General features: G+C 58.2%; 1 protein-coding gene across 1 annotated transcript in view; it reads right to left on the reverse strand.

Annotated features, from left to right (window-relative positions):
• The window catches only part of LOC119104893 (cadherin-23), a gene marked incomplete in the record, with an annotated part of 112,011 nt that overhangs the window by 2,270 nt on the left and 93,762 nt on the right, over positions 1-15,979 (reverse strand). Inside the window, 8 exon segments of the mRNA XM_037228628.1 lie at positions 121-205; positions 1,329-1,495; positions 5,050-5,170; positions 5,974-6,149; positions 7,585-7,717; positions 10,098-10,223; positions 10,455-10,555; positions 14,946-15,136. Coding sequence (XP_037084523.1) covers positions 121-205; positions 1,329-1,495; positions 5,050-5,170; positions 5,974-6,149; positions 7,585-7,717; positions 10,098-10,223; positions 10,455-10,555; positions 14,946-15,136 — 1,100 coding nt within the window.

A 15,979-nucleotide genomic window follows, 5' to 3' on the forward strand; every position in this document is an offset into this window, starting at 1 on the left:
ACGGCCATACAAAGTTCGGCGCAGCTACGCGCCTATGAAGCGCAGCCACGCCGGATGTCATCGCAGCGCACGAATCACCAAGCGAAGAGCAGAGATCCGCGCTGCGAGTAGCTGCCTCACCGGTGGTGACGTTGGCCTGGGCGAAGAGCGGCGGGTTGTCGTCCACGTCCAGCACCTTGATCCGCAGCTGCATCATGGCCAGGTCCTGGCGGCCGGCGGCGACGGGTCACCTTCATCTCATCATCAGCTCAGCGCCAGCACTCACGAGCGCCGACATCAGCACCGTTCAAGTGGACAGCCGCTGGTCTGGGCCGCCCCCCGCCCCCCCCCCCCCCCGACCTCCAGCAGCGACACACCCGCACGGGGTCAGTCACCACACGTTCAACGGCGGAGATTGTCCACACCGGGTGGGGTGATGGGGAGGGGGGGGGGGGGGGCAGCAGAGGGCAGCGCCGGCGTCCCGGGCTCCTCGCCTGGGGGTCGTACTGCGCCGGCGCCGGCGTCTCGGGCTCCTCAGCCTGGCAGCGCCGGCTCCTCACCTGGGGGTCGTACTGCGCCGGCGCCGGCGTCTCGGGCTCCTCAGCCTGGCAGCGCCGGCTCCTCACCTGGGGGTCGTACTGCGCCGGCGCCGGCGTCTCGGGCTCCTCAGCCTGACAGCGCCGGCTCCTCACCTGGGGGTCGTACTGCGCCGGCGCGGCGTCTCGGGCTCCCTCAGCCTGACAGCGCCGGCTCCTCACCTGGGGGTCGTACTGCGCCGGCGCCGGCGTCTCGGGCTCCTCAGCCTGACAGCGCCGGCTCCTCACCTGGGGGTCGTACTGCGCCGGCGCCGGCGTCTCGGGCTCCTCAGCCTGACAGCGCCGGCTCCTCACCTGGGGGTCGTACTGCGCCGGCGCCGGCGTCTCGGGCTCCTCAGCCTGACAGCGCCGGCTCCTCACCTGGGGGTCGTACTGCGCCGGCGCCGGCGTCTCGGGCTCCTCAGCCTGCAGCGCCGGCTCCTCACCTGGGGGTCGTACTGCGCCGGCGCCGGCGTCTCGGGCTCCTCAGCCTGACAGCGCCGGCTCCTCACCTGGGGGTCGTACTGCGCCGGCGCCGGCGTCTCGGGCTCCTCAGCCTGACAGCGCCGGCTCCTCACCGGGGGGTCGTACTGCGCCGGCGCCGGCGTCTCGGGCCCTCAGCCTGGCAGCGCCGGCTCCTCACCTGGGGGTCGTACTGCGCCGGCGCCGGCGTCTCGGGCTCCTCAGCCTGACAGCGCCGGCTCCTCACCTGGGGTCGTACTGCGCCGGCGCCGGCGTCTCGGGCTCCTCAGCCTGACAGCGCCGGCTCCTCACCTGGGGGTCGTACTGCGCCGGCGCCGGCGTCTCGGGCTCCTCAGCCTGACAGCGCACGGTCAGCAGGTAGCCGTCGCGCTGCTCACGGTCCAGCCGCGACGCCAGCACCAGCTGGCCGGCGCCTGACGCTGTGCGGTTGAAGGCGAACACGCCATCCGGATCGCCGCCTGCAACCGGTTGCCATGGTGACGGCCGACGCCGAGCACGGGACCCGGGGCGATCGAGAGGCGGGGGCTTATGGTGGCTCGCCCGTGCGTTTGTATCAGCGTGTCATGCGCCGTTTGTCACCTGCGTGTGCCGCGCGTGGGGCACGCCCCCGATGCAAGTGACGTCATGAGGAACGTGTGACGTGTAACCGATATTCTAGTGTGCTTAATGAAAACGTGGCTGGGCTTGTTTGTCACAGCATGTCACTACCAAAATTGCAAACGTCCGCTTGAATCATTGTAAGCATTTAGGCACACCAGAAGGCTGCAGTTAATGGGTCACCGGTGATTGTCTGCAATCACAACGAAAATAAGTCGCGTTTGGGCATACAGCATACAGCCCGAATTCCTTGAGCTCCTCTTCTCTAAAAGACTGCACAGTGTTTTAGGCTGACCAGACAAGAGACAGAAGAGACCACGAATCCTGTATGCAGCGTAACATACAGACCGCAATATAATAATCTTCATAATGTTCGTAAGTACGTACATCTGTCACGCGCAAATGCAATCCCGCCATGGAGCAGGTGCCAGCCGGACGCGAGGCATTTGGCGCGCTGCCAGGCCACCGGAACAATTATATAGTTACATTTGGAACCGGACCCGACGACCAGAGCGCCGCCGGCACTCCCAAGCGTGCCCCCATGGGTTCACGCGGAAACGCGGGAGTCGCAAATTGCCAAAAATCGTCGAAAAACGGGTGGTAACCAGGCCCATCGTTCGAAAAAAGGGCGGGGGGAGGGAGGCGGTACATCCGACAAAACTGGGAATGGGGAGGGGATACGGCGAAACAAGATCACATATTGCAACTCGGAAAAGGAACGGCGATTGTGCAGACAACAGTGAACGTGGATGCGCCCGGCCCCGTGCGTGCGCTGGTGAGCGAACCGTCGGGTGCACGACAGCGTGCTCCGAGTCCCTTCAACAAACAACAAACAACTCGACGGCAAACTAAAAAAAATTAGGGATGAGGGGTGTTTTTCAGGACTCACGTCAGATCTCGGCCGTCTAGGTAGATAACAAGGTGAAACTGAATGCAACGTGTAAGCGCATTCACCGCCCACAAACCATCCAGTCAGCCAACACCGACAGGCCCATGGCAACGCCAGCAATCGTTATCTCGGATGCAACACGTTTTTGTGTAACCCGGGCCAGCTGGGGCCGGTACAATTGAGACAGACTTCATGACCACTTCACGGTAACCAACATTCACCCAACATATAAACATTGTTCACAAAACACATCTGATTGCAAAAGTCGCCATATCAGTGGGTGCAAAAGGCGACGCTGCTGCTCTGACCTCCGGACGAACGCGTGACCTTATCGTCGGCGACGGGCCAATACCGGCGGCAATATTGCCATGAATGCCAATAATGGCGCGGAAGCGGCGAGCCTGCGCCGCTGGTCCCGCTCGCGGCGGATATCCAGCAGCGCAGTGGAGCGTTGTGCGGCCGGGTGTCGCGGTGAACGGGACCAAAACTGGGCTGACACAACAGCCTGCCACAACACCGGCAGTAAATATCCCCTGCGGTGCAGACGGCCACACGATGTCGGTTGTGGTCGTTGTATTAGATCAGCCTCATATATCGTGTTTGTCGCGCATCCCCGCGACGGCTGCTTACAAGAACTAACGGATGCTTCGAAGAAGAATTAAGAATTAGAAGAATTAACGGAAGAAATTTTAACTTATTATATATTATTATATATAAATTTATTTATATATAATAATATATACAATTATAATTCCATTTTAACTTGTTATATATAAATTAACTTAGAAGAATTAACGGATGCTTCGCAGCCTCGGGTCCCGACGACGCCTAACCAGAACTATTCGACTTGAATGTGTAAAGCTAATACGCTTGTAAGCGTATCCGCTTGCGTAATTGCTCACCTACCCGCTCTGGGGAGCAGCTGGCTACCCGTTGTCGAGCACAGCACATGAGGCGGATAATGCAGCGCCTGCCATAGTGGATTGTCGGAATTTCGAGCAGGGTGGCTTGAGTCAAAGCACGTCACTTCATCAGGTCAGATCAGCTACAGCAGTTGGCTCCAAGTCTTATGAGTACATTAAGCTACATGAGGTTCACAGCATGCTCCTATGCTAATCAAGGCACAGGACTAGTACCAGCTCAGACTACGAAACAATGCTCCAAACAAATTGTGCATCGCGCAAGCCTCACATGAAGACGACGCAAGCCGCTAATGATCTGGCTCGTCTAAGGAAAGCAAAGCATGAGTTTGCCTGCAGCTGAACGAGGGAAGTCGCTCTCACGTCAGGACACTATACTGTGGGGCTTGAGAGCTGGCGGGTGAGGCTGGCGCAGCTGACAGGCGCAGAGGCAGCCACACATCCTATATATATGTGCTCACATGTCACACGTGTGACGTGAGTTTACGTGGCACACGTGCGTGACGTGTGTGCTCACATAGCACACGCGTGTGACGTGTGTGCTCACGTGTCGCACGTGTGTGACGTGTGTGCTCACGTGCCATACGTGCGTGACGTGTGTGCTCACATGTCACACGTGTGTGACGTGCGTGCTCACATGGCACACGTGTGTGACGTGTGCGCTCACGTGTCGTACGTGCGTGGGGTGAGCTCACACGTCATATGTGTGTGACGTGAGCGTAGTAATGGCTGGCAATTGCTCCTTAAAGAATTCCCCGAATGCTCGTGTCCCTTAAAAACGGTGGCTCGCTGTTTCAAAAAACAAATCCTGCAAAATCAATCGAGTAGCGTAATCGGCTGGCAATTTAGAATTAATTTCTGCCATTCGTTTCGATAAAGGCATGTCGGTAAAAAACAATGCATCTATATCTCCATTATGCTGGCTTTCCTGCAAGAATTGAGGTGATTACTCCTGTCTGATCTCGCTATCTCTCTATCTCTATCTATCTATCTATCTATCTATCTATCTATCTATCTATCTATCTATCTATCTATCTATCTATCTATCTATCTACCTATCTATCTATCTATCTATCTATCTATCTATCTATCTATCTATCTATCTATCTATCTATCTATCTATCTATCTATCTATCTATCTATCTATCTATCGATATATATATATATATATATATATATATATATATATATACATGCATGGGCATAATGTTCTTCACACGTGTACTAACAGCTTACAAACACACTTACTTCGCCTTTCGGCAAAGTAGGGAATGACCCTTGGTGGTGATGTCATGGAGAAGGAATGGGCTTACTCCGAAGAAGATAGTGGGTTTTCATTGGCTAATGAGGAACAGGGCCCTGGTGTGGCCGCACTGGTGTTCGCTTCACACAACACACACAAATGCAGCCAGTCGCATGTATGTCCTTACCAGATGAAAGTCATTCACCTCCCTGAACATTTGGGCACCAAAGGCGTAAATCATTGACATTGATCGGCGTGAGATTTTTGCTGGTGTGCCGCCAGCAAATGATTGTCTCTGTTCCAGCTTCCCAGTCAGTCATCGAGGACTCCCCGACCGGCCGTCCGCCGTCCTGCGGCACCCACCTGTGATGACGTAGTGGATCTGGCCGAACCGGCCGGCGTCGCCGTCCACGGCCGTCACCGTGGTGACCACGGAGCCGACCGCTAGCTCCTCGGTGACCACCACCTCCTTGGGCCCGGCCGCCTGCAGCAGAGGCCAACACAGGGCTCCTGCAGATCGCGTTCAAGAGCGGGGGGCGAGGGAGGGCAGCGGCGGGCCCGGACACACCCTGCGTACCGCCTCTTCCGCAGGGTGGCGACCCACAAGCACATGATGGGCGTATAAGGCACTAACGAGAAAAGCGCACGTACGCAGCGTATTCCTCCATCCACTAAGTAAGTCTGCGCTATTCCAGCGGGCAGAAAGGCGTCTCGTGGCACCACGCAACGATACATACATCTGGTTCTGCTCTCCTCGCTCTCATCCCCATGCATCATGTCACAAACTACACGTACTACAGACGGCGCCTTGCCCGATCTGACCGCCCAAACGGCTCAGTAACAGCACTGCGCCTGACCGGTTGGCATGGCGCCGCGCTACATCGGCCAGCCTTTAACCGGCGCCAGAAACGCACCAGAGGCGTCCGGGCGGGCCAGCTGGCGCGATCGACTGACAGGCCAGCAGCGCGCGTCGATCAGCTTGAAGTGCTTGAATATCCACAATCCGCGCGAATTCCGACAACCGCCACCGAGCCGTCCCGTCAACACGACGCCACTATATCGCCCTCAGACCGCAGCGACGACATCGGCACCGCCGCGCCCGGCAACGGAGCCCGAGTCGTCCGCGGAAGGCCCGCCGGCCGGCCCGGTCACAAGCTAACACCACGGAAACCCGCTTCCGCCCGCTGCCCCCTGCGAGGTAGCGCAGCAAGGCTAGGCCGGCCTGACCCGTCTCGCATTCCCGCCAAAACGGCGCAAACGGCGGCGGGTGTGGCGCGGCACGCTCACCCTGTCACGGTCGAAGCGCGCCACATTGTCGTCCACGTCGCGCACGTTGACCACCAGAGCGCGGACGGCCTGCTGCGGCGGCTGGCCTTGGTCGGCCGCCTGCAGCAGGAGCGTGTGGCGCCGCTCCTGCTCCCGGTCCAGGCTCTGGCGCGTTCGGATCACTCCTGTCCGGGAGTCTGCCGGCCACGCTGCAGCCGTCAGACCAGCGGCGGCACAACAGCAGGGGCTGAACAGGGGCAACAGAAGAGCGGAAGCTGAACAGTGGGGGCGGGACAGCGGGAGCTGAACAGAGGCAACAGAAGAGCGGGAGCTGAACAGTGGGGGCGGGACAGCGGGGGCTGAACAGAGGCAACAGAAGAGCGGGGCTGAACAGTGGGGCGGGACAGCAGGGGCTGAACAGCGGGGCTAAACAGCGGGGGCTGAACAGCGGGGGCTGAACAGCGGGGGCTGAACAGCGGCAGCACAACAGCAGGGGCTGAACAGCAGGGCTGAACAGCGGCAGCAGAAGAGCGAGGGCTGAGCAGTGGGGGCGGAACAGCGGCAACAGAACAGTGGGGGCTGAACAGTGGGGGCAGAACAGCGGGGACTAAACAGCGGGGGCTGAACAGTGGGGGCTCAAAAGTGGGGTCTGAGCAATGGGGGCTGAACAGCGGGTGCTGAACAGCAGGTGCTGAACAGCGGGTGTTGAATAGCGGGGCTGACCAGCAGGGGCTGAACAGCGGCGGCACAACAGCGGGGGCTGAACAAGGAAACTAAACAGTGGGGGCTGAACAGCGGGTGCTGAACAGCGGGTGCTGAACAACGGGGTAGAGCAGCGGCCAATGGTCGTTCACTCCGCACGGGACCACAAGGCCAGGGCTGCAGCCGGCGACGGCTGGGCGGCGGCCGGCTCCCACCAGCGACGACAGGGTGACTTTTTCGTGGCGCGCGGGCGATCATAGTCGCGATAGGAATGCTACTCGCGTCTTAGCTCATCGGAGCACTCGTGCTGCCGCATCACAGCTGCTTGTGCGCATGTACAGCCGAGAAGCACGACGGTACAAACAGTGCACGCTGTTGACACACCAGCTGCAGCCAGCTGCTGCCTGACCAGCTGCCCCGCCTGACCAGCTGCCTCAACCGACCAGCTATCCCGCCTGGCCAGCTGGCCCGCCTAACCAGCTGCCCCGCCTGACCAGTTGTCCCGCCTGACCAGCTGACCCGCCTAACCAGCTGCCCCGCCTGACCAGCTGCGACCAGCTACTGTCTGATCAGCTGCCCCGCCCGACCACCTGTCCCGCCTAACCAGCTGCCCCGGCTGACCAGCTGCCCCGCCTGACCAGCTGCCCCGGCTGACCAGCTGCCCCGGCTGACCAGCTGCCCCGGCTGACCAGCTGCCCCGCCTGACCAGTTGTCCCGCCTGACCAGCTGCCCCGGCTGACCAGCTGCCCCGCCTGACCAGTTGTCCCGCCTGACCAGCTGACCCGCCTGACCAGCTGCCCCGCCTGACCAGCTGCGACCAGCTGTTGCCTGACCAGCTGCTCCGCCTGACCAGCTGAGCCGCCTGATCAGCTGTTTCGCCTGTCGTCCGCGCCGAGCAGCCGGCCGGTCCGGCCGCGGCGGATCGCTCACCGATGGCGAAGCGGCCGTCCTTGGACACCTGGCCGGAGCCCAGGAACGAGTACTTGAGGTGGCCACTCGGCGTCAGCGGGTCGTCCGGGTCTGTGGCCTGCGCGTGGAACACCAGCGCACCAGGCGGCAGGTTCTGCAAACGCGCCGGGTCTCAGCGCACGGCTGACTGGGAAGCCCGGCCGAGGCAACAGCGGACATGGTCAACGTCAACGCTCTGACGTGACGTGTGCTACAGCAGCCGGCCGTCATACGTGACGTACGCTACTATAGCCTGCCGCCAGACGCGACGTGCGCTACTGCAGCCTGCCGTCAGACGTGACGGCGCTACTAAGGCCTGCCGTCAGAAGTGGCGTGCGCTACTACATTCCGCCGTCAGACGTGACGTGCGCTACTACAGCCTGCCGCCTGACGTGACTGCACTACAGCAGTCTGCCGTCAGACGTGGCGTGCGCTACTACAGCCTGTCGTCATGCGCACGTCCAGCTACAACCGTGCGTAATGCCGGTACTGGTTCAGGTGAGGGCGGGGGTGATGAGACAACACTGCAGAGCCAGCCATCTCTGCGGTAATGCGGCACATTCAGCGTGAGGAGCTGCGTCACCAGCAGGTCACCGGCAAGGCAGGTCACCAGCATGTCACAAGCAAAGACATGGACGACGACAAGTGGTGACCTGGACCGCTGCGTGCGTCGGCAAGCGGTCATTCTCGGGACGTGCCGCTCCAGCCCCAGGAAGTGCTTCTCACAAGCTGTGTTCAGTGTTGCTATGGGCACGTCACCACACCAGCATCGCTGGCAGCTCGCCGACGGCACGCTGCCGGTGCTTCCGGTACAGATTAAGCGCTGGACATGTGCCGCGGTTGGTGACATGCTGCTGCCGACAGGGCATAATCCTGATTTACAGACTGAACCAAGTGTCAGCGTGTTGCCGCTTTGAAGCTGCCTTGATATCCTCGAGTCCGGTGCCCGTTGTGCGCACGGTGTCAGGCTAGATATGTGTTATTAAGCGCATACACGACGAGAGTTAATGTGCAATACTGCGATACCGAATGTATCGTGACTTGACATCTTTTTTAAAGATTAAATCCGAATATTTTTTGGATGGATGCATTTCTGGGATTAGAGCTCACGCTAAGCACTGATTGTTGTGTGGGCCCCGACCCCTACCATCCGATCACGCAAATCCAGGTCAAAAGCAGAATTTGGTGGCACACGTTCAATGTGCCGCAATACTCTACACGGACTGGCCTGCTCTTTAGCGCGGCCGCTGCTAGCGGTCGCATCCCATGGCTGTCAAGGGCAAATAGCGGGCGCCTAGAGTAACTCGAGCCCAACCTGCCACGGGCGGGTGGATCGGGAGGCATGCGCTCTAACCAAATGAGCCAACGGGATGGACGAAAATCAAGAAAAAGGTCAGCTATTCGCGGTCGACGAAGCACACAAATACACCTGAAGCCACACAAACACAACCAGATGACACACAAACACACCCAACGCCACGCAAACACACCAACGCCACACAAACACACTCGACACCACACAAACACACCTGACGCCGCACAAACACCTCAACGCAACACAAACACATCAGACGCCACACACACCAGACGCCACACAAACACACCAAATATACACAAACACACCAACGCCACAGAAACACACCCGACACCACACAAACACACCAGACGCCGCACAAACACACCAGACGCCACACAAACACGCCCAACGCCACACACACACACACACACACACACACACACACACCACACACACACACGACACACGCACACACACACACACACACACGCACACACACCACACACACACACACGCACACACGCACACACACACACACACACATACACACACGCACTCACACACAACCACCAGACGCCAAACACAGAACGCACCAGACGCCCGCACAAACCGCCCAGGACGCCGCACAAACACACCAGACGCCCACAAACAAACACATCAGATACACCACAACCACTACCAACGCCACACAAACACACCCGACACCACAAAAACACACCCGACGTCCACATACACACACCAGACGCCATACAAACACACCAACGCCACACAAACACACCCGACCACCACACACACCACCAGACGCCGCCACAACCACATCGATGTCCACACAAAAACACACCAGACGGCCGCACAAACACGCCAACGCCCACACAAACATACCACCGCAGCACAAACACATCCGACGCCACTAACAAAAGACACCAGACGCTACACAGACACGCCTGATGCCACACAACACACCAGACGTCACACAAATACACGTTGAACGCAAAACGAAGGAACGCCACTCAGGCAAAAACATCCCAACTACTGCTTAAGCTCCTTAAAGAGACCGCTCCTACAATCTATAGGTCAAATCACTATAATCATCAGCAACACTTAAGGCATAGCGGCTGGCGCGGTTAGCTCCCATCTCTGACATCACCAGCAGCCAATGGCCAGCGCCTTTTGTTCCGACCAATAGCGGCGCTCGTACCTCCAGCACGCCGACCTCTTCCTCCGGCGTCGGCCGAACAAAGCGCGGTATGCCGTCGTTGCTGCTGACGTCGCCGATATACACCTCTAGCGTGACGTCACTCAGCAGCGGATCTTCGCCCTGGTCCTGGGAAGCGGCCGGCACGGTGACGTCACGAGGTTCACCCGAGGCGTGACGTCACTCAGCAACGCTGCTCGCCCTGGCTCTGGAGAACCCTGACATCGCACGCACAAGCCTGACGCAGCGTGTCAAGTCATGGCCAGCCACGCTGCCAACACCATAAACCACCACGGCGCAGCCACGACCGGCCCGACCTGACGCCACGTGGCCTGACCTGACCCGACCTCTGCCACTGACCTGGGCGCGGACGGTGAGGCGGTAGGGCGCGGTGCGCCCCTTGCCAGACAGGTCACCCGACACCGTCAGCTCGCCAGTCTCCGGCTCCAGCGTGAATAGACCTGCAACGCACCGGTCCCGCACCGGTCAGGCAGCAGTGAGGGACTCCCCGCCGTCGCCGCGTGGACAGGCGGCGGTGAGAGACACCCCCCGCCCCGCCGCCATGGCACGGCCGTGAGAGCCGCACGCTTGGCACGGCACGGTGAACTCGCCCCGCCGCCGCCGCGTTGCAACGGGCGCGGTGAGAGACTCTCCGCCACCGCCGCATGGCTACGGGCAGCGGTGAAGACTCGCCGCCGCCGCCGCCGTGCAGAGGGGACTCTCCGCCACCGCCGCAGGCACGGGCAGCGGTGAGAGACTCGCCGCCGCCGCCGCCGCGTGGCACGGGCAGCGTGAGGACCCGCGCCGCCGCGGTGGCACGGCAGAGTGAGAGACTCGGCCGCCGCCGCCGCCGCGTGGCACGGGCAGGGTGAGAGACTCGCCGCCGGCCGCCGCAGCTGGTCACGGGCAGCGGTGAGAGACTCGCGCCGCCGCCTGCCGGGCCGAGAGTTGCGACGGGCCGGAGAAGACCTCCGGCTGGCGTGGCACAGGCAGCAGTGAAGGACTCCGCCGCCGCCCGCCCGCGTGGCACGGGCAGCAGTGGGTACTGTGCGGCGTCCGTTGGTACCGTCCCGACCTGCGGGATCTTCAACCGTGCCGCCAGATTCGTCGACATGTGCGACTTGCTGGGTCTGAAACAGTGGGTCCACCAATCCACTAGAGGAGAGAACGTTCTGAACCCAGTACTGTCCCGACGCATACCGTCACAGGTCGAAGTGCAAGGAGCTCTTCTGAGCTCAGATCACAAAGAGACCATTGCCACCCTCAGTGAGCCGGTGAATCGGCGCACTGCGTTTAGCTATAAGAAAGCTGACTTCGACGACCTGCGCCGAAGTCTCTCCCTGATCCCGTGGGGGTTGCTGGATGACGTCGGAGTTGACCAAGCAAGGGGCACCTCCCACACACTGCTTGTGTCGGCCATCGCCGACCACGTCCCCACAGTGACTCTTCAGCATCCATTGCCCCCTTGTTCGACGGTGCGGTGCGAGCTGCTTTCCGGCTGAAAGAGGCAGCTTTCCGACGTCTGCCTAGAAACCCCGGCGCGGTGACCGCGGCCGAGTTCGCGGACGGGAGACGTTATTTTGATACCGTGCTCAAAGACAAGTGCTCTTAATAATAACATAAACTCATCGATGATTCCAAAACGAACCCCAAGCGGTAACAGTTGTTTTTGAAGTAAGAGGTCAGGGATATCACATGCCTTGTATAACTCTGAGCGTACTCTCATGTCGGATGACACGGCTCGCGGTGCCGTGTTGAATGCTGCCTTTGCTCTGAAACTTGCTTACATCCGTGTGTGAAACCCTCCAGATGCGCCGTGCTACACAGTCGGGTCATTGAGCGAGCTGCGAGTCTCTGAGGCAACCGTGCAATCCGCGACAACTAAGGTCGGTCCCAACAGGACCTGCGGGACTGACAATACCAGCGTCCGCATAATGACCGATTGCGTGGACGAGTTAGCTGCCTCACTCACCAAGACCTGTAACCTCTCGGCGAGTCCTGGTGTCTTCCCGGGGAGGTGCAAGCAGGCAAACATTATACCTATTTTCAAGACAGGCGACACAAAGGAGCCAGCAAATTACGGAAGCATATCCCTGCTTCATCTCTTAGGAAATATACTAGAAGCGGGTTGCGTATGATGGGCTGTTCGGTCACGTCTCGCAGGTGATGTGCCATCGTCCGTGTGGTTTTAGTCTTAAGCGCTCGTGCGGCACAACATATGTGTTTGCCTAATTACACGGGTATACTAGATATTAGAGCGGGTTGCGTATGACGGGCTGTTCGGTCACGTCTCGCAGGTGATGTGCCATCGTCCGCGTGGTTTTAGTCTTAAGCGCTCGTGCGGCACAACATATGTGTTTGCCTAATTATACGGGTATACTAGATACTAGAACGGGTTGCGCATGCTCGGCTGTTCGGCCACGTCTGGCCGGTGACGTGCCATCGTCCGCGTGGTTTTAGTCTTAAGCGCTCGTGTGGCACAACATATGTGTTTGCCTAATTATACGGGTATAATAGATACTAGAACGGGTTGCGTATGCTCGGCTGTTCGGCCACGTCTGGCCGGTGATGTGCCATCGTCCGCGTGGTTTTAGTCTTAAGCGCTCGTGCGGCACAACATATGTGTTTGCCTGAAATCGGCCTGGGAGGCCATGTCAGACGGATACCAGACGGATGCCATTTCCAATGATTGCTCGGCTGGTTTTCAGAGCATTAACCATGAGCCTCTGATCCACAAGCTAAAATAATCATACCACTGGAGGGAATCTGCGCTGCAATGGCTTGTCTGGCATCTGTCCGTCAGACGTCCGGGGGTCATTGTCAACGGAAAAAAACTTCTGTTGGAAACTGATGACCTCCGGCGTCCCGGAAGGATCACTGTTGGTTCCCCTCCTGTTTTCACTGTTTGTTAGCGATCTTCCGTACGTCATCGAGTCTGGCTGTCCTTTGCATGCCGATGGCGTAAAACTTCCCGCAAAATTACGTCCCGGCGGATAGACTGCTACTGCGGTCTGTCGGTCATGGACGATCTCGGTCACGTGATAGCGTCGTCGGTTAGATGGGGGCTGACACTCAACCCCACAAAATGTAAAGCATTCACGATGAGCCTAAGGCGTACTCCCGTGCTTGCTATTTTCCTTGCTTGCGCCGCCTCGATCGACACCCCACCCGAACTCTGCCCGCTATACCTCACGCTCGTGTGCAAACAGTAGAGAGCAGTCTGTTTTGCAGACTGCCAAACGTCGTGAACATTTTCATGGCGAGCAACACTAACGCGGCTTTTTTCATGACATCTTTGCCATTTCTAGAGTTCAAGTGATCAAGAATGTTTTAACTCTTTAGTATCTTCACTTAGCTTTGAGATGTTATCCTTTAACATGCGCCCGGGTCGCCGGCTGGATACCCTTCGCTCGCGTGAGGGGGGTACCCCCCCTGAGATCTCGGCAACTAAGAAAGCTAGAGACACCAAATTCGCAGGATGTGTTAACCTGTACATAAACTCACATAGTTCAAAGTTTCAGGTTCCTGGGCCATGACCTTCGGGTCAAGTAAGGTCGAACAAGGTCAAATTCCAGGTTGGTCTCCAAAGTGCCCTCAGAACCTAGACAACCGTTTCTAAGAAAACATATCGCATGCTCATTTAAGGTCAGTGATCTTTTTTTGACCTTTTGAAGGTCACGGTGGCCAAAATCATACAAGATTGCTCCCAGTTTTGCAGTTGAATAGGCGACAAAGATTACGCTAGGCAGTATGTCCCTAAGAACAAAATGTTGACCAGGGTCATTTCAGGTCCATAACTTACTCTGACCTCTAAGAAGTCCATGGAAGATATATAATGCGGTTCCTGCTATCAGTAAATTCGAAATGAGCACCAGAAACTTTCCCATGCAGCAAGCCCTAGAGTAACAAAACGGGTTGGTTTTCACCTTGGTCTGACCTTTATACCTGACCTCAGATCAATGTAATTTGCTCATTCAACTGTTGTGTTGCCTGAGGAATCACCTCAGACATGTATGGCTTAGTCTAACACTCCGTTGTTGGATCAGATTGAAGGAGTTCCTTGAAATTGCCTTCACTGAAACCATGACCTGATTTTGACCTGCAATAGATCAGCGCCCTTACAAGGTAAATCTAAATTGTTGATGCCAAACGATCTGCTATTCAATTTTCGACAGCCATGCAAAATTTGATGCCGCTAAGCCGCACCGTTCGAAAACCATTTTGGAAAAACTTCGGGCTGGGGGGGTCAATTTGATACCCACCCGGAGGCGTGTTGGCAATGCTCATACAACTGTGTTGTGTACTTATTGTATTTCATTTAAACGACTTCGTCTGTTAGTTGAGTGCTACTTTGTTGGCGATAAATCAAAATAAACAAATAAACTTCCTTCCGTCGCCGCTTGTAGATCACACACGTGGCGCTCGGTGGCGCAGTAGATCACACGCGTGGTGCTCGGTGGCGAAATAGACCACGCGCGTGGCATGCAGTCTATGGCTACGACTTTCAATCTCACTCTCCCATCCTGGGGCTCACACTCCCACCCTGCGACTCTCTCACTCACCACTCTCTCGCCCTTTTACCTTGCAGCCTTTCACTCTTGCCCGTGACTCTCATCCTTTTGCCCAACGACTCCTTGTGATTCTCGGCACCAGCCTCTCACTCTCTCACCCTGTGACTCTCACCCTCCCATCCTGCAACTTTCACCCTCCCACCCCGTAAGTCTCGGCACCAGTCTCTCACTTTCTCACCCCACGCTTCTCACCTCACCTAGTCACCAAGCGCCCCTCACCTCATCCTCTCACCCTCCCCGTCGGCACCTCACCCTCTCACCCTCTCCGTGGGCTGCTCACCGTCTGCGGCGCCGGTGTCCACGAAGCTGTAGCGAACTCGGCCGCCGTCACCCTCGTCCCGGTCGGCGGCCGCCACGCGCACCACGTCCGTGCCTGGCAGCGCGTTCTCCGCCACCACGGCCGTGTAGCGGTCGGACGAGAACTTGGGCCGATTGTCGTTCTCGTCAACGACGATGATGGTCAGCTGGGCGGAGGAGGGGGAAGGGTCAGCACCAGACGGACCGCCGGCGGCCCGGCGCGTCACAGATGGTGGTCGCGTTTGGACATGGGGTGGACTGGACACCAGCTGAGTGGAGCTAGGATGACTTCGGGTGGTGTTGTTAAAAAGAAAAAGCAGGGCGTCGTAAACGGAACTTGGTGTTTAGTTTACGGAACTTGGTGTGTGTAGAGATCACACAAAATTGATTTTAAAAACGAGAAAGTCATACCTATTGATAGCATTATGACAACGTACATGGCATGTAAACGCAAAATCATCTGTCGTAAAAGTCACTCTATTCTGTTTTGTGTTTGGGTCCAATGAGAGCTCCATACATGGCAGCGCGCAACGCATACGACTGAGTGAAGATCATGGTATCACGGTCACCACGACCGTCTAGACGACAGCTGAAATCTAGACCTCAGCCTTCCTTCAGCCTGAGCTCCAGCCAATCCCAAACAATGCAGGGCACCTGAGCCACACGCTATTATCAGCCGACACCCACGGCCGGGGTCATCTCCGCTCTGCCTGCATCCAGCAGCCGTCGCCGCACGGCCGCAGCCGCACGCTGTCTCCACCGGCCGACAGCAGCCGACAACAGCCGACGGCATCTGACGGCAGCCGACGGCAGTAGCCGACCTTAGCAGACGGCAGCAGACGGCAGCCGACGGCATCTAACGGCGGCCGACAGCAGCCGACGGCAGCCGACGGTAGCCGACGGTATCTGACGGCAGCCGACAGTAACCGACGACAGCCGACGGCAGCCGACGGCATTTGACAGCAGCCGAGAGCAGTCGACGGCAGCCGACAGCAGCCGACGGCGGCCTCCGACCTC

Source organism: Pollicipes pollicipes, unplaced genomic scaffold, assembly GCF_011947565.3.
Source record: "Pollicipes pollicipes isolate AB1234 unplaced genomic scaffold, Ppol_2.1 Scaffold_6052;HRSCAF=7182_pilon_pilon_pilon, whole genome shotgun sequence".
Lineage (NCBI taxonomy): Eukaryota > Metazoa > Arthropoda > Thecostraca > Pollicipedomorpha > Pollicipedidae > Pollicipes > Pollicipes pollicipes.